Genomic DNA, 25,104 nt, shown 5'->3' with positions numbered 1-25,104 from the left:
GCGTAGGAAAGCTTGTTGTATAGCCGCCTCCAGTAGTGCCAGGTTATCGAAGGTGAAACAAAACCTCCTGAACCCACACTGAAAGCGACTAAGGAGTTGCCGGGATTCTAACATCCAGACAAGGCGGCGGTTGACCATCCGCTCCAAGGTCTTCCCTATGCAACTAGTGAGGGCAACACTACGGTAGCTACTCGGGCTTGTGCGGTCTTTCCCAGGTTTTAAAAAAGGGATTAAAACTGCCTCACGCCACGCGTCAGGAAAGTGACCCGACGCCCAAATTCCATTAAAAAGTGCGAGGAGGATTTCTTTGTTGCGCATTGTGAGGTGCCATAGCATACTGTAATGGACCCTGTCGTGACCAGGGGAGGTGTCACGAGATCCAGACAATGCAGAATCCAGCTCCCACATAGAAAATGGGCAGTTGTAAACTTCATGAGATGTGGACTGGAAGTTCAGACTACATCTCTCAGCAACGGCCCTATGGCGCTTGAAATCTGGATCCTGACTGGTTGTTGCAGTAACTGTGGCAAAATACGCTGCCATAGTCTGGGCAATGTTTCGCGGATCCATGAGGAGAGTGCCGTTACTCATTACAACAGCTATGGGACACCTCCCTCATCTGCCAGAAATTCTCCTGATGGTCTCCCACACAATGGAACTTTTGGTGGAACGATTAATGGTGTTCAGAAACTGTTGCCATGACCTCTTCTTGCTCTCACGAATAATGCGGCGACACCTTGCCCTCGCCACCCAAAATACTGCAAGATTCTCAGCAGTCGGCCGAGACTTGAACCGACGCAGAGCCGCACGCCTGGTCCTGATAGCAGAGCGGCAGTCGGCACTCCACCAAGGCACAGATGGCCTCTTCCGGGGGCCCATGGACTGTGGAATGGATGCTGCAGCGGTGTGGTGGACCGTTTCGGTAATATGATCCACCCACACCTCAACAGTCGCACAGTGTTCGAATTGGGCCAACTGGCTATAAAGTGTCCAGTCAGCTCCACTGAGCACCCATCGTGGTGGTCTCCTTTCGGGGCCCACGCCATCTGGCAGGTGAATCAAGATGGGGAAATGATCACTGCCATGCAAGTCAGCGACCACTTCCCAGTGAGCACTGGCCGCAAAAGCTGGAGAGCAAAGCGAGAGATCAATGGCAGAGAACGACCCAGTCGCTGTGCAGAAATGAGTACTCTGTCCTCCATTGAGCAAGTAGGCACAGGATGACAGGAGAAGCCTCTCAATTGCTCTACCCCTGGGGCAGATAATTGCAGAGCCCCAAAGCACATTGTGGGCATTAAAATCACCACAAATAATGAATGGTTGGGGGAGCTGTGTAAGAAGGTCGGTGAGGGCCACTTCATCAAGTGCCTCATGTGGGGGCAAGTAAAGTGAACAGACAGTCAATGGATGACGTACTTGCACAGACACAGCGACAGCCTGTAAAGTCATCATAAGCGAGAGAGGCGAGGAGTGGTAGTCAGTCCTGACGAAAATACCTACACCTCCTCTAACTCTCTCTCCACTCAGGTTGTCCTTTTTGTGGAGTGTATAGCCTCACAGCTCAGGGAAGTATGAGGGATGGAAATAAGTCTCCTGGAGACAGAGACACAGTGGTCTACCCTGAGAGAGTAGACGAAGTTCCTCCACATGCGTCCTGAACCCTTGCAAGTTCCACTGAAGTATGGGAGCCATCTATGTTGGGAGTAGCACCTTCATCCTGTCTCTCCGACGGGGTGGGAAGACCGCAGCAGGTGGAGGGGCAGGTGTGGGGTGAGCTGATTGCCCCACACATACGTCGTATTCCATCAACTCTGATGAAGAGTCAGATGAAGCCTCACATAAAACAACAGCCGCATGGTCAGATGGTTTACCACGGGATTTGACCCGGTGTTGCTGCGATACAGGAGCTTTCTGTGGTTTGGTGGGCTTTGGGGGAGCTGATGTGGGAGTGGTAATTGGCGCACTGGGCTTGGGAACAGCCTCAGCTGTTGGAGGCGACAGGGGCTGGCCCAAGTTTGCCACTATACCCTTGTCTGCCGTTCGAGTAGGGGCTACCGGCTCTGAAACACTGGCTGCGTTGCAAGTGCACTGACAGCTGCAGGTGTTAGTGCCAACACTCACCACCTCGGTGTGCATTGAGGCATCGACTTTTGGAGTAGGCTTCTGAACCAGGGATGCGAAAGATGTAGCAAATGTGGGAGGTTGCATCGACTTATAGATCTCCTTGGCCTCACCATAGGGGATTCGCTTGGATGTTTTGATTTCCTGGACTTTGCGTTCCTCTAAAAATATTCGGCAGTCCCTACTACAAACAGGGTGGTTCCCAGAGCAATTAATACTTTTAGCCGGAGACAAGCAACCAACTCCTTCATGAGCAGCCTTACCACAGTTGCCACAAGTCGCTTCGCCTTTACATCCTAAGGTGGTATGCCCAAAACACTGGCATTTAAAACAGCGCATGGGGGTTGGAAAATAAGGCCTCACACTAAGGCGAAGGAAGTCAGCTTTAACATGTTCAGGAAGTTTTGTGCTACTGAAGGTCAGAATAAAGGAGTCGGATTTGACAAGATTGCCATCAACCCTCTTCATGATGTGTTGGACATCAACGATACCTTCCAGAGCCCACTCACGTTGCAGTTCGTTCTCGGGAATGTCAACTAGATCCCGGCATGTCACAACACCTTTGGTGTAGTTCAAGGTGCTGTGCAATTCAGTGTCTATGGCATACTCTCCAAGACATTTAGCAGATTGGAGGTTAGTTGCTTGCTGGGAAGTGGAAGTTTCCACTAGCAAGGTCCCATTACGTAAGCGCTTCACCGATTTCAAGGAGCCACAGATGCCCTCCAATCCCTTTTGTATATAGAAGGGCGAAACCTTCTCGAAACTACCCTCAATCCGTTTCACAATGAGAAACACATTCTGAGCACCAGAATGCATCCTGTTACTAAAGACTTCACTTGTCAAAGATGTGCTGCAGTCAGGGGGACTGACTGCATGAGCCCTCTTCATAAACTGGGTGTTAGAACCCTCCAGCGGCCCACCCTTTCCGCTGGGAGGAGGAAAAGAGGATTTCGAAGGATCCATCTCGGTCCCACGAGCACCTAGGGAACTAGAAGTCCACCTAGACAGAGCTCCGCATGTCTAGTTAAGCCTTATACAACTGAGGTGCGGCAGGTTCCCCAGAGGTTGCCCGCTAATGACTGTTCCACCTCAACAGCCATGCATCTCATCGGCGCGCAGCACACCTTGAGATTGAGGGGTTGTTTATAGAGGTTTATTCCGTCCTCGCGATCTGGGCGGCCAAGCCAAGATCCCCATTCCCTGAGACACACAACATTCCACCTCCGCGCCGCACGGTGGTCGTTGAAGCATGCCCAGAGCTTACGATGACAGGGGACTGGCGGCACTTACTAGTCCCCAGCTCAGGAACCCCGGGGTCGCCAAGCCCGTACCCAGCAAATGACAAATGAATGCTGAGCCCCTGGGGGCACCACCTTCAGAGGTAAAGGATACTGCAGGAGGGGGGGGGGGGGGGGGGGGAGAGAGAGAATTGATCCAAAAAAAGACACATACTACAGGGACAATAAGGTGGAACAACTGCACACACCACTTCCAGCAGTTGTGCAGGCAGTCACAGACCTATGGGGAAAATTATTCACATAGTGGACAATAAAACAATGTAATGGAACAATAGTACAATTAGAATCATCCTGATGAATAGCAAAAATGCGGATAAAGTGCACAGAAGGTACATAAATACTGACAGCATCACAAATCAGTCGTGGATGAGGAGCAAACTGAATGTGGCAAACATATACAGCTTGAAATGTCTGGTACACTAGCTTGACAGCCACTAATACCCAAAAGGTTGACATTGGATACAATCAAGATAAAGAAAGCAGGCCACTAAACTGAAGCTGGTAACCTTAACCACAAATGGTCATGTTGGCTATCAACATAGCTGGCACACAGGTATAAAGTGCTTGCAAGGGTATTCCATCATCCAAGACACCTATAGAAGGAACACAATATGCTGACAGATTCTAAATGCCACAACAGACACTGAGGGAGTAGCACCACATCTCAAAAGCAACTCTTCTGATTTGCCAACTTGGGCCAATGTAAGGTACTACCAGACTTAAATTGATGTTGCATCAGTAGTATCACACACCCTGATAAACACCACTTTCACCAGTGGCCAAAATACTGGTGCATCTTTTTGCATTAAACAGACACTGCAATTAGGAACGACATATAAACTTACTCTAGCTGTGAACAGTAAGGGAGAATCTCCTCTATCCTGCCTGCACATGAATTTAATAATTGAAGCATAAAAGATGAATCTCCCTTTGTGTGTGTGTGTGTGTGTGTGTGTGTGTGTGTGTGTGTGTGTGTGTGTGTGTGTGTGTGTGTGTTTGTGTGTGTGTGGAGGGGGGGGGAGCAGGGAGAGGACGGGGGGGCACACTTTTTCGATATATCACTGCCTCAACTATTCGGTATTCGGTGAGTTATTACCTTTATTCCCTAAATTATTTATATGCAACCAAGCACTTTACATGTATATGAACTTCATTGTTTATTGAGTTTTGTTGTTATTCTTTCCTGCATACATTATTCACAATTTCTGTGATATGTATAATGGCCCCTTGCATGATCTGAATGCAGATCTATTTACCTCTTGGTGGAAGTACACTGTGTACTACTATTATCCAAATCAAAATATAATCTGTGAGACAAATAATTGTTATAGACAGGTTGGTCGACCAAGTACCAATGTTACAAGATGTGGTGTAGACATGTCAGTCTTTATGGCTCATGTAACCTGGCGGCAAAAGTGAAATATGCAACAACACACAGGTTCTATCTGTATGCATCAATTTACTGGCATTTACTAGTTCTAACAAATAAAACTGAAAAGGTGCAAAGAACTATTCAATATGTAGTATGTGAAAATACTGTTAAAGTAATTTGTTGCCACTTCTCAAATGACAAGCACATATGTTTGTAATATTGCAGACTTCAGTAGTCTTTGTTTGCATTGTTTAACATTTTCACTATTAACTAACAACAAATTAATGTATTAGCATATTAATCTGACAAAAACTATATCTAGTGTCATGATCTGTCAGCGACACCCTCATTTTTTAAATTCTTGACTGTGTTGTACTTAAAGGTAAAATTGTACTCATATCACTGTCAGCATCTGATCATGACTCACTTTCTTTGACATTCTTTGAAATATCACTGCCCCATTTCTGTCATCAAAATGATCATCTTTCTGCAGCAATATGAAAAGTTTCAAAAGTGTTGGATATCCCTTTCTCATATAATAGCTACATATATGTACGATGATAAATGGTGTCTTCTTGGAAATATTCCAGGGCTATCATGTGCTGCTTCTCGGCCTCATTTTTTACAGATGTCTGCAGCTTCCTACTGTTATAATAGTGTTTTTGATGGTTTTCAAAAATGTTGCAGTCCTCTTTACGAGCTGAGCAACAGCAAATGAAGCTCTCCATTCTTCTTTGACATGAGCAACAGCAAATAATAGGCTCTCCATCCTTCTTTTCATTCAAGTACTCCCACACCAAACACAGAAATTCACTGGCTAGGCTCTGTAGCACACTTTTCTTCCACCGTTTCACTTCACATGCTTGTACCAATTGCACTTTGTCACAGTTTGAGATGAAATAGTAGTGAAAAAATACTGAAATCATCAAACATGGAATAAAGTAACACACAGATTTCTATTTAAGCAAAGTGAAACAATGACATCAGTTACACACAAGAAACACAGTAATCACGTTTAACACGCATTCTTGCGTTTGTTTCACAAGAAGCCAATGTAGCTCATGCAGCCTGCTTGAGCACCTCTCATTTCTGGCTGGCTCCTGCTGTCACTAGGCAATGATATGACACTACTGAGCTGTCAGTACCAAAGATTAATCTCGAAGAATATAACAAAGGATAAAAATGGGTGTCAGTAGAGATTCAGGTAAGTTTCACGTTATCGCAGCCACTATTCCAAATGGGTCACCACCAACGCTGCAAGTCTCAATAGCAACCTAAATCTTGTGGACAGGGGCAACACAGGTCCTAGTTCCTGAGGACAGTTACCACCTTCGCAAAATAAAAAAAAAAAAATTTTAAATAATTGCCTAGAAGTGCAAGTACAGCTGACTGATCTGAGAGAAAGTAAAGTCAAGAACTACATTGAAGAATCTGAGACAAATGAGGTTATTAACAATGGCTACCATTCTCAACTGTGTTTATATACTGATGAAAGGATGGGTAGCTCCACATTCATACTAAATAAGCAGACTTGAAAGGAAAAAATCATTATTAAGGTTGAGGGTGCAGAGAAAATGTGTTGATGGTAACCAAGAATTAATAAGAAAAGCAGCTCATCTACCGCAGAAATCACAGACTAGAAATGCACTGCAGTACACATGACAATGCAAACAACTGCTGGTAAAGCTACTCACTAGAGGTTACACTTAATTATCCTGCACGAAGGCAACCTTATATTAATGAGTAATCATTCTATAAATACAAAGTATTTTACCATTTATGATGTGTGTAGGTAAAACTGGAACCAGGGATGTGGTAATCAGAACTTCTTCCTTTACTGAAAAAAGAACAAATACATTCATACTATTCAACATGGAGAACAAAAGGGCTTACAGTAAAATGCTACTATAAAACAACATCAGTTTCTGTACACTTAGAGGCACATACAAAGGAAAACTATATGAAATAAAAGGAAAGCACAAGGGTGAGGGTGTGCCTTCTGTTCAGTCATTTAAAAATTTATCTTATTTCTGTTTAAACAAAGTGTTCTTTTGTCTCAGTATAAAATTATCTGTAGCTAAACTGGTTTGATTTCAGAACCATAACCTAAAAATTCAAAGTCCACATTATAGTCAACCCTTTAACTGCATTCTGACTTTAGCAGTCAAATCCACTATCCATTTGTACCAGTGCTGAATGCCAACATTAACATCAGGCCTTTTCCCCTTAGTCAAGCCTGAAAAGGTGAGCTATATACTGAGCACTGATGTTAGATAAAATAATAACAATATTTTTATGATAGCATGTATGGGTAGAACATCAGGGGATATATGAACAGACTGTTTCATTTTAATAACCAAAGACAGTTTATGCAAGTCAGACCTTATGTAAGTGAGTTGAGATATTACAAGGAAATCAAAAGCTAAAGTTAACATATTGTGAGCTTAAGTACTAGCTCTTAGCTGGAGGAAGACAGGCTAAGGAACTGGACACAGAATTTCAAGGGAAGGATTCTGGTATTCATCACAAGCAATGAACCAAACAGTCCATCAAAATTTGAATGAATCTGAATAGATTTGAATTGACTGAGTACCCTTGAGTAATCCAGTACTATGAAGTTCAACAATGGCTTGATAATTTACCAAAAGAGAAAAAGGTCTGATAACATCGATAGTTTAGACCAATGCCAGGTTTTTACAACCAGTTACCTTACAGAGAAGAATTAGCATGACAAAAGGACAGAGGAGGAGGTGGAATATGAAGAAATGAAGTAGGATGTCACACACAACACAAAAGAGTAAAATATTCTAAGGTATCACTATCACTGTTTTTATATATATTGTTTATGATAATTGAAACAGCAAGAAGATATTTGTTATTTTCAAAAGAATAGAGAATACAGAGAGATTGTGGCCACATTACTTAGTGTTCCCTGCTGTGCCATGCAATACTATTAGCTGCCATATTTTATTTGGTCATAATACATTTGTTTTGAAAGCCACACAATACATATTTGGTTTCACTAGGGTGTCTTCCTGTGGTATACTTGACTGGCAGGGTGGGTAGAGGTAGTAACATACCTGATCTGAGAGTCAGAGTTCGGTATTTTAAAAAGATTACACAAAGTTTATGTATCTCACTTATGTCAAATATAAATGAAAGTTAACTATTCACAACAAATAATTTATATAAAGTGAACTTCTTCTATAGCTCTTTTTCTGAACTTTCATTCTCTTTCCAAATTTCTCTTTCATTTGCTTTACAACTTGCTAAATGTGTAGATAGAATGACATCAGACAGATGTGCGACAACTCTGTCTCAACCAATGCTTCCCTACCATGTTCTTTGACTCTTCTAACTGTATACTGGTATCTGTGCAAGTTGTACATAACAATCCCTGCCACCTTGAAAATAGTGTATTCCAGTCAACATTGTCAAAACTTTCTCTTAAGTCTATAAACATAAGTTTGCCTTTCTTCAAGCCATCTTCTGAAATAATTCATAGAGTCACTATTGCCTGGTGTGTTAGTGCATTTCTCTGGATCCCAAACTGATGTTCTACATCTATATCTATATCTACATCTACATTTATACTCCGCAAGCCACCCAACAGTGTGTGGCGGAGGGCACTTTATGTGCCACTGTCATTACCTCCCTTTTCTGTTCCAGTCGCGTATGGTTCGCGGGAAGAACGACTGTCTGAAAGCCTCTGTGCGCGCTCGAATCTCTCTAATTTTATATTTGTGATCTCCTCGGGAGGTATAAGTAGGGGGAAGCAATATATTCGATACCTCATCCAGAAACGCACCCTCTCGAAACCTGGAGAGCAAGCTACACTGCGATGCAGAGTGCCTCTCTTGCAGAGTATGCCACTTGAGTTTGCTAAACAAATAACCCTGTGACTAAACGTGCCACTCTTCTTTGGATCTTTTCTATCTCCTCCATCAACCCAATCTGGTACGGATCCCACACTGATGATCAATACTCAAGTATAGGTCGAATGAGTGTTTTGTAAGCCACCTCCTTTGTTGATGGACTACATTTTCTAAGGACTCTCCCAATGAATCTCAACCTGGTACCTGCTTTACCAACAATTAATTTTATATGATCATTCCACTTCAAATCGTTCCGCATGCATACTCCCAGATATCTTACAGAAGTAATTGCTACCAGTGTTTGTTCCGCTATCATATAATCATACAATAAAGGATCCTTCTTTCTATGTATTCGCAATACATTACATTTGTCTATGTTAAGGGTCAGTTGTCACTCCCTGCACCAAGTGCCTATCTGCTGCAGGTCTTCCTGCATTTCGCTACAATTGTCTAATGCTGCAACTTCTCTGTATACTACAGCATCATCTGCGAAAAGCTGCAAGGAACTTCCGACACTATCTACTAGGTCATTTATATATGTTGTGAAAAGCAATGGTTCCATAACACTCTCCTGTGGCACGCCAGAGGTTACTTTAATATCTGTAGACGTCTCTCCAATGATAACAACATGCTGTGTTCTGTTTGCTAAAAACTCTTCAATCCAGCCACACAGCTGGTCTGATATTCCATAGGCTCTTACTTTGTTTATCAGGCGACAGTGCGGAACTGTATCGGACGCCTTCCGGAAGTCAAGGAAAATAGCATCTACCTGGGAGCCTGTATCTAATATTTTCTGGGTCTCATGAACAAATAAAGTGAGTTGGGTCTCACACGATTGCTATTTCTGGAACCCATGTTGATTCCTACAGAGCAGATTCTGGGTTTCCAAAAACGACATGATAATCGAGCAAAAAACATGTTCTACAGTTCTACAACAGATCGACGTCAGAGATATAGGTCTATTGTTTTGCGCATCTGCTCGACGACCCTTCTTGAAGACTGGGACTACCTGTGCTCTTTTTCAATCATTTGGAACCTTCCGTTCCTCTAGAGACTTGTGGTACATGGCTGTTAGAAGGGGGGCAAGTTCTTTCGCGTACTCTGTGTAGAAACGAATTGGTATCCTGTCAGATCCAGTGGACTTTCCTCTGTTGAGTGATTCCAGTTGCTTCTATTCCTTGGACACTTATTTCAATGTCAGCCATTTTTCGTTCGTGTGAGGATTTAGAGAAGGAACTGCAGTGCGGTCTTCCTCTGTGAAACAGCTTTGGAAAAAGGTGTTTAGTATTTCAGCTTTATGCGTGTCATCCTCTGTTTCAATGCCATCATCATCCCGGAGTGTCTGGATACGCTGTTTGGAGCCACTTACTGATTTAACGTAAGACCAGAACTTCCTAGGATTTTCTGTCAAGTTGGTACATAGAATTTTACTTTCGAATTCACTGAAAGCTTCACGCATAGCCCTCCTTATGCTAACTTTGACATCGTTTAGCTTCTGTTTGTCTGAGAGGTTTTGGCTGTGTTTAAAGTAGCAGTGAAGCTCTCTTTGCTTTCGCAGTAGTTTCCTAACTTTGTTGTTGAACCATGGTGGGTTTTTCCCATCCCTCACAGTTTTACTCAGCACGTACCTGTCTAAAACGCATTTTACAATTGCCTTAAACTTTTTCCATAAACACTCAACATTGTCAGTGTCGGAACAGAAATTTTCGTTTTGATCTGTTAGGTAGTCTGAAATCTGCCTTCTATTACTCTTGCTAAACAGATAAACCTTCCTCCCTTTTCTATATTCCTATTAACTTCAATATTCAGGGATGCTGCAATGGCCTTATGATCACTGATTCCCTGTTCTGTACTTACAGATTCGAAAAGTTCGGGTCTGTTTGATATCAGTAGGTCCAAGATGTTATATCCAAGAGTGCAGGAGAGCAGTACTCCATGAACCCCTAGGTGGTCAATGAGGCCAAAAGTCCCTACCTTGCAGGCATGAATAGAAACTGCCTTCATGGGCAAAACTTATCATCAGGTCAGCCAATTTGGTGTCACCTGCTAGCACCAGAGATAGTGTGTCAGAAAGATTAAGATGCCACCTCAAAGCAGCAGCATTAGGAATGTCTATGAGTACGTGGGCCACTGACACTTGGGCTCAGCATTGGCACACTTGACACCAAGGTTTCGGTCAACTGTACCCGACCACTACAAGGATCACCATATTGTGCACCTAGCACATTGTAATGTGCCTGGCACCTGAGAACAGATAATGGACTCCCTGCAACATTCTGTGTCAACCCACACAATTTGTCAGAGAATAGCAGCACGCAGACTAGGAAATTAACATCCCACGTGTAGGCTGCCATTACCACCTCAACAAAAACAGCTGCATTTGGAACTGTGCTATTACCGGGAAGCACAGACTGCTGACGAATTGTGTCGCATTGCGTTCAATGACGGTTTTGTGTTTCTGCACTAACCCATACAATCATCACTGATGAATGTGGTGGTGACCTGGGGAGAGGTACCACTCTTCCAATGCTTTGGACAGACACAGTGGTGTCACTCCTGGTACGACTTTAGGTCACGGCTGGTAGCGATTGACAAACTCTGGCAGTACGTCACAGACATTTTGTGACCTCATGTGCTACTTTTCATGTGACAGTACAGTGGTGCCATTCTTAAACAGAACAATACCTGTCAACACATGGCACGTTTCACTACAAACTGTCTGCATGATGCTGAGGTACTCCTATGGCCAGAAAGTTCACCAGATCTGTTCACGAAGTACATGTGTGAGGACCAACTCGGTTGTTAGCTTTGTCCCAGTGCCAGTATCTGGTGTATCAATGACAAGTTATAACAGTTGTGAGCCAACTTGCCTCAGGAGAGGATACAGCGGCTATGTAACACCCTTCCCAAACAAATCAGGGCATGCACTCAGGCCAGAAGGATAGCAATGTCATACTGCCAAATTCTTTGGCTCGATTTTGTAATCACCAAAATAACATCACATATCATCTCACCCTGTGAAGTTTCACTTTGTTTCCCCATTCCGCCTGGGTTCTTCACTTTTTTTGTCACGCTGCATGCATTCAGGCATAAACAGCAGTATCAACAGTCTTTCTTCTGTGATACCATGCACAAATGAAATAGAATTGTTGAAAAATGATAATGCTATGCTGCACATCCTCTGATACATCATACATGCTGGCTTGAGGAATATACATGTAGGAATCATTTTGGGCCACAGTGCTCCGCAGCTTTCAAGAGTTTCTGGAACAACACCTTACTTCAAGGAACACTTATCAGCTGTGTTCCAAACATTACTTTTCAACCATTTCCGGGGTTAGTCGACCATCATACAAACTGACAGAGGGTAAAATAAAGATGAACAATTAATCAGATGCAAAATTTTGTCTTTACAACTTATCACGAAACCCTTAAAAGTATTTGTGTAGAACTTGCAAAACATATTATCTACGTGATTTGGACTTTTGTTATGTAACTGATCTGGCATAATATGTACACATCATGATTTGAAAACATCTCCCCATCTGATAAGCAGGGTGAAGAAAAATTCACACACTCGGACTTCTCAGAGCAATTCCTCACATACTAGCAATACAAAAAAGTCTCTCACAAAATTTTCATCTGCACATATTTCCGGCAGCATATGGATGTTAAGGACTGCCAGTCTGGCAACACTGTAGTCACATGTACGGTAACTACCTCTCTCAGCAGGTAGGAGTAGTGCCGCACATTTGGTGCAGCAGACAGCGTTTTGGGTTGGCATGCAGGAGGTCGAAGGCTCAATTCTGGGTCGAGACATTTGTTTTTATTTTCTAGATCTGTGTGGTACAGTATCTGGTGTCTTAATCGTCAAACAGCAACTATAGTGGTCTTCTACGAAACGTTTGTACTTACATACTACAAACGCAGAAATGGAGGTACAATTGCTTTCATTCGTCATCTTTTAAAGAAGCCTTTTGTATGTCGCAGATGCAAATTGTTTTACACCACTGCATCTACTACATTCCAAACCTGTTTTCCTTAAACCCCCCTCAATGGTCCCACTGATTAGTACCAACTATTACTCTTGCTACATTCAGGTCCATTACATTTTGTTAGGGTCTTACATCAACAGTAGGGCTAGTAACTTGCTTTGCAAATAATTTCCAAACTTTGTTACCATTTGTATGCATTATGCTTTTTACCATTGAGTCTGTTAAGCGCATGCTGTTTAGTAACTATCTCCATGCATTACTATTATTATTATTATTATTATTATTATTATTATTATTGATGGAAACATCACATTCATCACCATTAGGGAACAGTGGAATTAAAAAACAAACAGTGTTGAGATGAATCATGCAGAATAAAAGCCATAAGAGAGGTGATGCACCTTAGATAGAACAGCCCGCTGCAACTAATCACGTGTTTATACTGTAACTGCTGTTCACTGGACAGGTACTAATTGCCAATGGAGTAATATGCCTGTGACAGACTCCATGTACATTTACCTACATATATTGTATATTCTTCTTGTGTTATTCTAAATCAGTATGGCAGATGTACGGCATACACAAACAATGTTTATGTGGTTACGGTTCTGGTCTTTGGTTCATCTGATAACTGGACTGGTATTACCACTCATGAATATGCTGCTAGATATCCAGGTTGACGTCATCCAGATAAAAATGTTTTTTTGTCATCTGGAGCTTTACCTTTGAGAGACAGGTTCTCTCCTTCCACCATTGTGTGACAGACACCATATTCCAGCTACTGAGGAAGTTATTCTGGAGGTCCTACACCAGGAACTCCAGCAAAGTACATGTAGCATGGCTAGGTAGCCACGTGTCTCACAACACATGGTTGTTGACATGTTGCACAAGCCTGGGCTGCACCTCTATCATTATTCTTTAACGCAGCTCCTGCAGACTGCCGTCTGCGAATGCAATTCTGTGCATGGTTACAACAACAACAGGAAGCCAATGACGACTTCATAAAAACTGTAATATGATCAAATGAAGCAGTGTTCACCCACGAGGGTGTCTTCAAGATGCACAATGCCCAGCAGTGGTGTGACGTTAACACACGACCGTGCACATCAAGTTTGCTTTGGCATCATTGTCCTTGCTGGGATACTGCGAAACAGAACTTTGGGTCCCTACTTGTTGCCTTACTAGTGGACTGAGTAAAGATATCATGCACCCATCTCAAACTATTTGCCTGATGAACTGGAAGATATGCTTCTTATGTTTTGCAGAAGTTGCATCTCCACACTTCGTAATTAATGTGTGACAGTATTTAGGCAGAACATTTTCAAACAATGTTTCAGACGGGGAGGCCCAGTTGTATCGCCTCTGCATTCACCTGACCTAAATTCCCTGGTTTTCTTCTTACGCAATCTTTTAAAGGAGCATATGTATTTCACTTCGCCGACCACATGAGGAAGAACTCATAATGCATCTTCATGCTGCTCCTGTATCTGTGGATGCAGTTATGCTGAAAAGAGTCAAGAACTATATGACCCAGCAGGTCATGTAATGTTTGGACATGCAGGGGGGTCATTTTGAGCACCTGCTTGGAAGACAACACATTCTTTTCTAAATGTCATGCAATCATCAATACAAAAATTATTATTGTCACTGGTGGATAATGTGTTACATCTGAGTGGATGTACTGCATATAATATTAATGACTAGTAGATTTGAGTTATTTAACTGTCCAATCATCTTTAGCATCTCAAAATTGATATTGATTTTGTAGTTATTCTGTCCTATGAGAGTTAATTTGTTTCAATTGTCCATATCTGACTTGTCTGACCCCCGTCAGATACATGTGGCTTAAGAAACAGTGTACAGCAGGATGAAATTGGCAAATAAAAAGAAATATGCCTCGATCCAAAATTGATCCTTCGACCTCCTGCATGCTAACCCACTGCACCAACTCCAGAGCACTACTCCCATATGCTGTCAGAGGGAGTTACTGTACATGTTAGTACAGTGTTACCAGATTGCCAACCTTCAGTATTCATTTACTACTATCCAAGTGCACGATTTTTTCTTCACACTGTATATGTAAACGTTTGTATTTTGTACTGTGCAATGTTTCAGTTCATGACGTATAGGAAACACAAAATGAATCTAAAATTAAAAGTTTTGACTGAACTCAGAGGTGTTCAACGAAATAAGATGTAGTTTGTGACAGATACAGAACATAGCACAGAGAAAGTAAATACTGTATTTAACAGTAACTACTACTGCACTATAACACATTGTATTTTAGCCATTAAGACTGACAGTTGATGGACATAAAATACTAGCAGTACAAAGTATTCCAACTTCTACCAGGAAATTGAGCAATCGAGAAATATTAACTGGGTCATCATTGATTCTGTGCACTCTGCGTCCATTCTACTGGTAATATACCTTGTTTGGCCAGTAGGCTGGTGTTTGAGTGTTTGAAGCACAGGGGGGGGGGGGGGGACATTTGTGCAAAAATTAGTATCTCTCATGTACATATAACATGATTTCATTCTCTAATCTTGCGATGTCCAACACATTACACTGACTATGCACCATTTTATAATGCTGGCAACAGACCCACAAGAAAAGAAAACAGGATGTGTTCAGGCACAATTGCACTAAATATGAATAATTAGATTACTAGTCACCCTACAACTACTTACAGAGTTTGACAATTGCTTATTTCTAAGACAAAGACTTTTCCATCTGCCAGCATGGTATCACAGTGCCAGATCTCTTCAAAATAGCTAATAGCTTACCTGTAATTTCTCCATTTCTCAAAAGGCCTTCCAAAATCATTCTTTCCTGTGACCTTCTTCCTTCTGACGTTACGATATCCATTCTGCAAGTGTGACAAAGAATTAAACTAGTATCCTCTAGGAGAATAATTTGTAATGACATAGAGGGGACAACAAAAGAAACACAATTCTAAAGATATTGATGTTCTTTCACATGCCACAGAATAGCATGCACACAAAAACAGTCAGATAAAAATGAATAGCAGAAGAAGAAACTGTTCTGCATCTATACTTCTTTGACAGCATTTTGCTGCTAAGGAACACAGTGTTGTATGCCGTATACATTGTACTTACATCCTAAAAAGCCCTCTTTTGCATATTACAGGACAGAGGTTTGATTTTTTTCAAATACATACTGATCAATGATCTGATCTAAAAACAAGATGGCAGATACATTGTTGTCCACCATCTTGCTTTCAGTTCAGTTCATCGATCAGGGTTACGACACAAATGTAAAAGAAGTCAACACTACCATCTGACAATGGGCTCAGGCCCAAAACTAGTAGTGTGGCTGGTTGGAGTGTTTCTCACAGTGTAATTTCAGTGTCCACCTTACTTTTATTTACTTCATCAACCACTTATACCCAAACATAACACAATATTGCTCAAGGACTCATACAGACATTCACAAAGCCCCATACCACATTTTGACACATAGGTCAGAGAAAGGCAATGGCGAACCCTCTTGCGCTCACCAAGAGAACAATATGGAAGTTCCGTGTTGTTGTCTTGTATGGTGATAACAGTAAGCTTCAGTCACCCAATCAAGTCCAATCTATTTATAGAAGTAGTAGCTCATGATTTATGGGGACAGGTTAGTCTAACAAGATGAGATATTTACTGACATTTGAGTAACATGTATGGTTATACTAAAAAAAACACCTCCAGCATAGTCCAAAATTAAGCAAAACAGAAATGAGTCAAACTATATATTACTTAAAAGCACCATTCTGCTAGTTATGTCTATGGTATATGTTGATCATTTCTCAATGATTTTCGTGTTAGTACATATTTGCTACTGGCTTTGTTACTATTAAAGTATAAATTGATGCTGCCAGAAAGGAAACATTTTTAGTGTTATATGAAGAAGACTATTATAGCCATTGAAAAGCATATGCTTTGTATCATCATGGAGGTCTCATTCGTTCATCAGCAATGCACTAGAAGTTAGTAAGAAGATACATAATTGCGTAGGATGATTCACTGTTGCCACAGAAATTATACTGATTTATGAAGATGCTACTGCTTTCACACAAAATGTGAAGAGTCTAATATTTTGGAGTTACAGCTACTGTAACCTGCTTTTGAAACAAGTTGACAGAATCTAAGTTTCGGATTGTAGCCTATGAAGTTAATTAATTAAATTACTAATTAATTAAAGGAATTCCTAGATCAGAAGTGAGACAGAAGTAGCTTTTCACAAATTACATACATAACACGACCTTAAGGTTGATGTTGGAAACATTATGAACATGAATGTGCCCAAAAATCTCAGGTTCCAATGAATTTAAACTCAGAATGGAGAAACATAAAATGTAAGGGGATCAAAAACTAAGTATTGAGTACAAATCTGTTCCTTACCAGCACAATGAACTTGAAATTACTCCAAAAGCTGGTGATGACAAGTACACAAATTGGTCTAGAACAAGGGCAGTGCTAACCACGGCAATCTTGATCTACAGTAATGCATGTTGGCAAATTCTCCGTTACCTGTAACCAGTAGTAAAACAACTTTAGAAAACTACTGAGAGGGGGGAAAACAAAAGGCTCTGTATTTTGAGTGTCGATGTGGATATTCCTTACAGGTTATTTGTGGTTACATTCGGTAATAAAAGGCTGTTTTAAATTAATGCCACCACACCTTCAATATGTTTTTCTATTTCATGGAATGAAAATTTTTGTGACAGGGTGATATGTAGAGCAGCCCAGGGTCTAGACTGGAAAAGCCAACATATGTGATGTCATGAGGGAATGTTTAACAACTACTATGATGACAGCTACAGTTAACAGTTCAGTTTGCGATTCTGTCTGTACATCAATTGCCATAAGCCAGCCTCCAGAGCTGAATGGTCAGCATATCTCACTGTTAAGCTCAGGCTGTAAGATAAAATCCAAGTGTATATTACAGCAACCCTGTGAGAAACTCTTAAAATTGTACTTAAGCACACCCACCATTGGCCACTTTTCCTGGATTCATCTGAAAAACTGAAGATGGCATATCAAGCTGCAGTTTAAATTTTAGCTTCTTCACATTTAATTCTCTTGATGCACTGATGAAAGTGTACACTGTTTATTTACCCGTACTCCTTTCTACATTTACTTTTGCTGAACAAGTATTACAGGAAAAACTCAGAGATACAAAAATTTTGTTCACAGGTGAAAACAATGCATTGAATGCCTATAAAATACAGGACAGTTCAAACCCCAGTACAGGCACACTCACGAAAAATCTTTTACAAAACTACTAATCCAGTCCCAAGAGTACATTGAATGTTTGTTTGTGTGGAGTAGGCATCTTTTTTATCACACTCTGCACACAGAAAATAGGATATTGGGAAATTCTTGAAAACCTGTGATGTTTGCAGCTGACACTAGTATATTGATAAAGGGCCTAAAAATCCTCCAGACAGGAGGCTAATGGAACAGTCTTACAAATGGTTCACAGCAAACAGTTTAACCATTACTCTTACAAAGACTCGTATTATGCAATTCCAAAGAAATCAACATTACTTACAGATACAAGAAGCAGAGGTCAGTGGACATACACTGGATGAGGTTCCATGTCTGAAGTTCCTAGGCATCTAAATGGATCTCAAATTGAGGCATCACCAGTGTCTGAATATATTATACAATCAGTTCTGCCAGCTGTGCAATTAGAAACCTCTATTATTGTGTTGATCTCCAGATGGGACCGCTAGCATATCTTCACTTAATACTGTCCTACAGCAGTCTTCTGGGCAATGCAACTAACATCACTAAAAGCATTTATTTTACTGATCTGCACAGTGGGGGTATTGTGAAAAGTTGATAAAAATTCTAAACTTATGTGCCAATCCATGCACTTCTGGACAGTATTTGTTATTGGTAACAAGGATGAAATGTGAAACTCACAGCCATAATACTAGACAAAACAAACAATTTCCATACATTAGTTTTACACACTGTAACAGATTGTCATCAAGCTCGGATATTCTACAACAAAGTAAAAGAATAGCTCATTACTGATGTCAACAATTTACCATTATACCTGGGCTAAGGAATATAAGTTCCACATAACTTCAATGTTTATATTAAAGATATCTCAACTTTGCCTGTATATGTTGTCTGTGTCAAGTTAAATAAATGCTTTGTTTGATGAACTGGATGTAAACAGCAGCAGGATAGTAGATGGCAAAGACAGCAGCTTTTTTTTAAGTAGCCACCTTATCTCTTAATACACTTTTCATCATTGTACACATATATGATGACAAATTCAGACCAAATGAAACATACTTCACAGTAAAGGGTGTCAAACAATCACATCAATACGCAGTGCACCCCTCCAGTGGCAATGCAAGTGTGTATTCTCACAAGCAAACAATTGTAAAGGTACTCTTTGATAGGACTGTCTCAAGCATCGTGTGCCTTTTGTTGCAGTTCAGCAACAGTTCTTGTGGGCCCTCAGGAACATGCCAGTTCCTGCTTCATCATGTCTCCCGTGTGTTCAATTGACGAGAGGTCTGTCATCTTGCTGACAAGGGCAGTAGGTGTATGGCATGAAGATCACATTGTGCCATAGCATCAATGCATTGTTCTGCCAAGAAAACATTTCACCTTCCTGTCAAAGAAATGACAGTAGTATGGGGCTAAAAGCCTGTACAATGTAGCAGGCACTGGTTACTTTATCCTGCAGAAACACCAAATGTGACCAGAAGTTGTAACTTATAGCCCTCCACACGTGAATCCGGGGTACTTCTGTGTCATCGGCAAACACACCTTGGGAAAAGCAGCTCACAAGGTCTACAACATAAATGTGTACGTCCATCACTACATACAGATAGAACTTACTGTCATCACTGAAGACAACAAAGTGCCATTCCACTCCCCAGTCAACTGTTTCAAGCCTTTAGAGAAGCTGTGCTTGGCAGTGTAGTGGTGTCAGTGGCACACTGGCCAGAGTCACACATCCTGCAAAACCAATGGTCCCTGATGACAACGCAGGTGGAAAATGTGCCTGGATTTCACCCCCAGACAACAATCGGTCGGCCACTGCTCATCGCACAATTCATCAATCTCGATGTATGTCTGTGTTATGCGATCGTCCAGAAACTGGTCCACACATATGGAAATGTTCCACAGACCACTTTTAAAGCAGCAACACGCCACTGATACCCCATGCCTAATGTGCAGCAGTCTGCCAATACATCTGTCCATCCAGTTTCCCGCAGGACCACAATGTGATCCTGTTCAAATGACTGAAGTTGTTCAACAACAATATGTACTTATCATAGGAGAATGAGGGCCTAGAATGAATGTTGCATACACTGTTCACCTCTAAATTCACCACAGTTACAGCTGTAAAGTCAGAGCACAGAGGATGCTCAGACAGGCCTCCCAAGTGCCATTTGATCACTGATGACTGTGAAAAATGAACCACTAACACTACAGTACCTCAGCATCCACATTCACACCTTGTTGTCACTGACTACAGTACTAGAGGGGGGCTGCATTGTTTCCCTGGCATGTATACACATAGAAATAAAAATTAATTTACACAACTATCAGCTTGAGCAGATTAGCTCTAACCATAATTTGTCATTAGTACACTTTATAGTGGTGGCTTTCAGTGGTTGCTTCAGTCTGTTAATGTGTAACTCTAGTCCTTCCACATCACTACAGGTTCTCCTTCACAACAGAATTTACAGAAACAAGGTGTGGATGAATGAATGCCAATGAGTGATTCACTACTGCATACAAGCTGTGTGGAGTGAGTAATACTGCAGCCAATCCAACCAACATGGGTGAATATCTTGCACCTCAAGGGTTCTCTACTACTGCGGCACAACATCTCTGCTCACAATTTTGCAGATGTTCAATTTGAGAACTAGTACCAGGATGAACATTTCTTTTCTTCCTTCCTTCTCAAGAGTATTTTGAATGGTTTGAGGGCATTCTCCATCCATCCTGTACTAATCTTTCCACCTTGTTACCTAAATAAAACAGATAATGTTTTAAGTACTGTAGTTTACAGAGACTGGCCATACTGCATTTGGGAAACACACTGACCATTTTGTATTTTCAGCCTCACATGAGTGACTTGATTCTGAAATATACACTGTTGGCCATTAAAGCTGCAACACCATCGAGGCACCATATGTGCAACAATTGTCACACTAGCACGAAATGTACTATGTGCTCATATATGCAAATGATTAGCATTTCATCGAACCACGCAAAGAAAGCAGGAGCAATGCTATCTACATTATGTAAGTGTGGAAAAGTTACACAGCAGATTTCTCATTCACAATTTGAGTGTCAGTCTGTTGTGAGACAAATGTTTCTCTCATAAGAAGGAAAACTGTCTACCAGCACAAATTAAAATTCAACAGGTGCACGACTGTGGCCTATTGAGACTGAGGTTTATCTTTTTATGATATTGTGGCTTGGGTCAGCCACAGTGCCTGACTGTTTTGTTGTTGTGGTCTTCAGTCCTGAGACTGGTTTGATGCAGCTTTCCATGCTACTCTATCCTGTACAAGCTTCTTCATCTCCCAATACGAACTGCAGCCTACATCCTTCTGACTGTTTTGTGAATACAAAACCAAAAGGTTCAGGAGGTCCATATTTAGCATCTCTGTGGCCACATGCAGCTAGTCTCCGAGAGGAGACTGTTTACTAAGGTGTGTCTCAAGCCTAAAGTCAGGAAATAGTCTTGTCTGCAGCAAAATGAATATCTGCACGGACAGTCTGACAATGTCAAGAATGCCGGGGACTGTCTTCTATTAAGGTGACAGCAGACAAAGGCCCCAAGAGAAAATGTGGGGCACGGAAGTGGTGGCAGTTGTATTTCAGACAATTACAGTTCTGTGAACAGATTCACAATAGATGTATCATAGAATTCAAGAAGAATGAATACGGACAGACTGCATTCAGCATCATCATAAGGGCCTGGCACATGCTGCTAGTGGGTACACAACACTACAGCCTCTGGTATGTATTGCCAGTAACTCTTACAATAGGGTTTACATTTATGATGTGCTGCACCAGCTCCATGATGTTCTCGTTCCACAACATGATGCAACACTGCATGTGACTTGTCCCGTCCTGACCTACCCTGACATGAAGGGTGTTTGTCTGTTGCCCTGGTCAGCACAGTCTCCATATCTGTCACACAATGAAATCACATGGCCATGGGTTGCCCTGAGACTGAGACATCACCACTGCCCAGACAGTAAGACGCACAAACTCTGGCAGAGCGTTGACACAAAATGAATTCACCAGCCACTATGATGGATGAACTCTGGCACAGAGATGAAGCTGCGTATACTCACCAACCACTATGATAGATGAACTCTGGCACAGACTTGAAGCAGCACAGAGTCACCAGCGACTATGATGGAAGAGCTCTAGCTCAGAATAGAAGCCGCATGGACTCATCAGTGACTATGATGGATGTACTTCAGGTTGACGCATCAGGGACTCTCACCAGCCATTATGATGGAAGAATTCTGGCGCACACTTGAAGCAGCATGGACTCATCAGCCACTATGATCTGGATCAAGGATGAGGACACTATCCACATTCCTCCAGATCCTCAACACCTTCACCCATTTTTATTTCACCTAGTCCTCCTCAACCCAACCAGCCAGCTTCCTCGATGTTGACTTCCACCTCAGAGATGGCTACATCAGTACCTCAGTGCATATCATACCAGGGTTGCCACAAGTTTCCCAAGTGAAATTCCCTGATATTTCCCTGATTTCCAAACAAGTTTCATATTTTTCCTTGACAAATTTTGAGATCTCAAGGGTAAGTAAAGACATGAGTTCACAATCCGTCTTTGCAGTTATGTTACAAGAAACACTAGAGCAAATGAGGAAATACATAAACAAAAACTTGCAAGCAGACAGTGTTTCCTGATGTAAGCAAAACTCATGAGTACTAACATCAACATCTATTGCAATGAGCTGTTATCAGATGAAGAAAGCAAGCCAAATAGTATGTGTGTTTCATTAAGACCACTAATGTTACTTTATTTCAATACAACAAAATACATTTTCTGACAAAAATAAATATTTTCTTGGAGTCACAAGACAGATTTAAGATATCTTCATTGATTTTGAAAATAATCTCAGAAAAAAGCATGCTTCTTGAAAGAAGTGTGTAAGAGAGGGAAAACTTGTGTATACCAATAATGTAGGTAACTGCCAGTAAAATGCTGATTCTACTATATTCGTTATTGTTGGTTATTACTCACTGTGTTATATCTATTATTTTACAAGTACTGTGTGATTCTTCTTTCAAGAAATATATGAGTACATAGCGAACAAACCAACAGCGACTGACACAATTTTCTTCTTCTTATGGCCCATACTTTCTACTATATAAACTACTTTTAAACTGCTAAAATGTACTAAAATAAATAAAATGCCTATAAAATGCCACACTGTAAAATGTACTTGGGGAGAGACAGTCACAATTCCTGAAATCCATCGCCCATGGCCTCTGGTCTGCCAAGGAACACCACAGTCCTGGGTCAATGGATAAACCATAAAAATCCATTGCATTATGCCACACACCAACAGACCTGGCCTGGAGGCAGATCGGTGAGATTAGATCCGACAGGCAGGGCTTGCACAAGAGCTTCAGATGGGCAGCCACAATCCATTAGAGATACCGCAGAAATGGCCTATGGTCTTGGCCTGTCATGGAAATCCACTGGCGTGGCCAGCTATTCAGGAGTCACAGACAGCATGTTGATAAAATAAGACCATAATCATCAACCCATGCAACAGATAATTTTTTCAAATACTCTGAGAATCAATAATAATGAGGATAGGTAGCAACACTCTGTACAGATGATTGATAAGCCACAGAGAGGTACATAGAAAACACAGTCACATTCTCACAACTAAATTTTTGGCCATAGCTTTTCTCAGAAAACGAGAGCATACACACATTCACACAAACATTCAGACACAATTCATGCACACATGACCACCTTCTCTGGCCACAGTGTCTGCAGTCACTGTGAATCAGATCCAAACAAATCACGCCTCCCTGCCTCATGGCGGCAGCTGCTAGGCTAGTGGCAAGAAGTGGTGGCAGCACTGACTGCAAGCTGAGGGGCAGTGGTAGGAAGGGGAGAAGCAGTAGTAATGAGGGAGTCGAGAAGCAATGCATATACTCAGTCAGAGATGTTACACAGCACCTCAGTAAGCAAACCATTTCATCCACTGGGGCAAAAATTAGACTTCTCAGTGTTTTTCTCAAATTTCCCTGATATTTCTCTCGCATTTTTTAAATTCCCTGATTTCAAGAACCTGTGGTAATCCTGCACACTTACCAACCACCAGCAATACCTCTACTTCGACAGCTGCCACCCACTGACAGCATGAAGTCCCATATAGCCTAGTCACTCATCGCCGTCGCATCTGTAGTTTGTTTTGTTTTGTTTTAGGGTGAAAAAACAACTGAGGTCATACGCACCCAAGTCAAAACTATAGAACACAAGCACAGAGACGAGAAAAATGACTATATGTCAGTCCCAGCAGACAGAATAGGAGACAGCTAAACAAGGCACGAGGAGAAAAAGGGCTAAAAAAACACCACCATACAAAAATGGAGATCCAAAACTAAAAGTTAAATGGCCTTCACCATATTGTTTCGGCACATAAAAAGTAAAACGTGGGTGACAGCCCGCATGTCATTTGCTAAAATGGCTAATAAAGCAGACGACAAACCCAAGTTGGAACGTAAACTGGTAAAAAAAGGGCAGTCCAGCAGATAGTGGTGGACAGTTAAAAATTGGGCACAATGCGTACAAAGTGGTGGGGGCAGCACCACTGAGCAAATGACGATGGCTAAAGAGGTTGTGCCCAATACACAGCCTAGTTAAAAAAATCTTCCTCCAGCAGGAGGACCAAGAGGAGGTAATCCAAGGTGCCGAGGAGGCTTAATAAGCCACAGCTTATTCCTGTGAAGGGAGGACCATTGGCAATGCCAATGGGACACCACCTCCTGACAGACAGCAATGCAGACATCATCAAAGGGAATAGAGGTACTCATGGGCTGAGGCACAAGGACTGCAGCCTTGGCAGCAGAGTCAGAAACCTCGTTTCCTTGCAGACCAACATGACCAGGGACCCACAGGAACATGACATTGGCTCCACCAAGAGGAACAAGTGACAGTTTTCCAGGAATTGATGCAGTAAGGGATGAGCAGTGTACAGCACACAGAGACTTTGGAGGGCGCAGATTGAGTCTGAGCAGAGGACACAATTGGAAAGGTTGTGTCGCCAAAGAGCTCAGCTGTAAATACTGAGGAGTGTGCCGGAAGCCGATATCGAAAGACACGGGTGCCAATGATGAAGGCACAACCGACTCCACAGTAAGTCCGAGAGCCATCAGTGTATACAA

At 41.8% G+C, this 25,104-nt stretch overlaps 1 protein-coding gene across 13 annotated transcripts in view; it reads right to left on the bottom strand.

Moving 5' to 3' along the window:
- LOC126336314 (zinc finger protein 62-like) overlaps positions 1-25,104 on the bottom strand; it is a 205,722-nt gene that overhangs the window by 137,146 nt on the left and 43,472 nt on the right. For 11 of the 13 annotated variants that reach the window (XM_049999866.1, XM_049999873.1, XM_049999874.1 and 8 more), the window contains exons 2-3: positions 15,448-15,530; positions 6,566-6,628 (exon numbers count right to left, since the gene is read on the bottom strand). In XM_049999866.1, the coding sequence (XP_049855823.1) occupies positions 6,566-6,628; positions 15,448-15,530 (146 nt within the window). Of the gene's footprint in view, positions 1-6,565; positions 6,629-15,447; positions 15,531-18,220; positions 18,453-25,104 lie in introns of those variants that run through there. The other 2 variants (XM_049999864.1, XM_049999863.1) reach the window with 2 other exon arrangements.

The sequence above is a fragment of the Schistocerca gregaria genome, chromosome 2, assembly GCF_023897955.1.
Source record: "Schistocerca gregaria isolate iqSchGreg1 chromosome 2, iqSchGreg1.2, whole genome shotgun sequence".
Classification (NCBI taxonomy): domain Eukaryota; kingdom Metazoa; phylum Arthropoda; class Insecta; order Orthoptera; family Acrididae; genus Schistocerca; species Schistocerca gregaria.
This window is presented reverse-complemented; position numbering and strand designations above follow the sequence as displayed.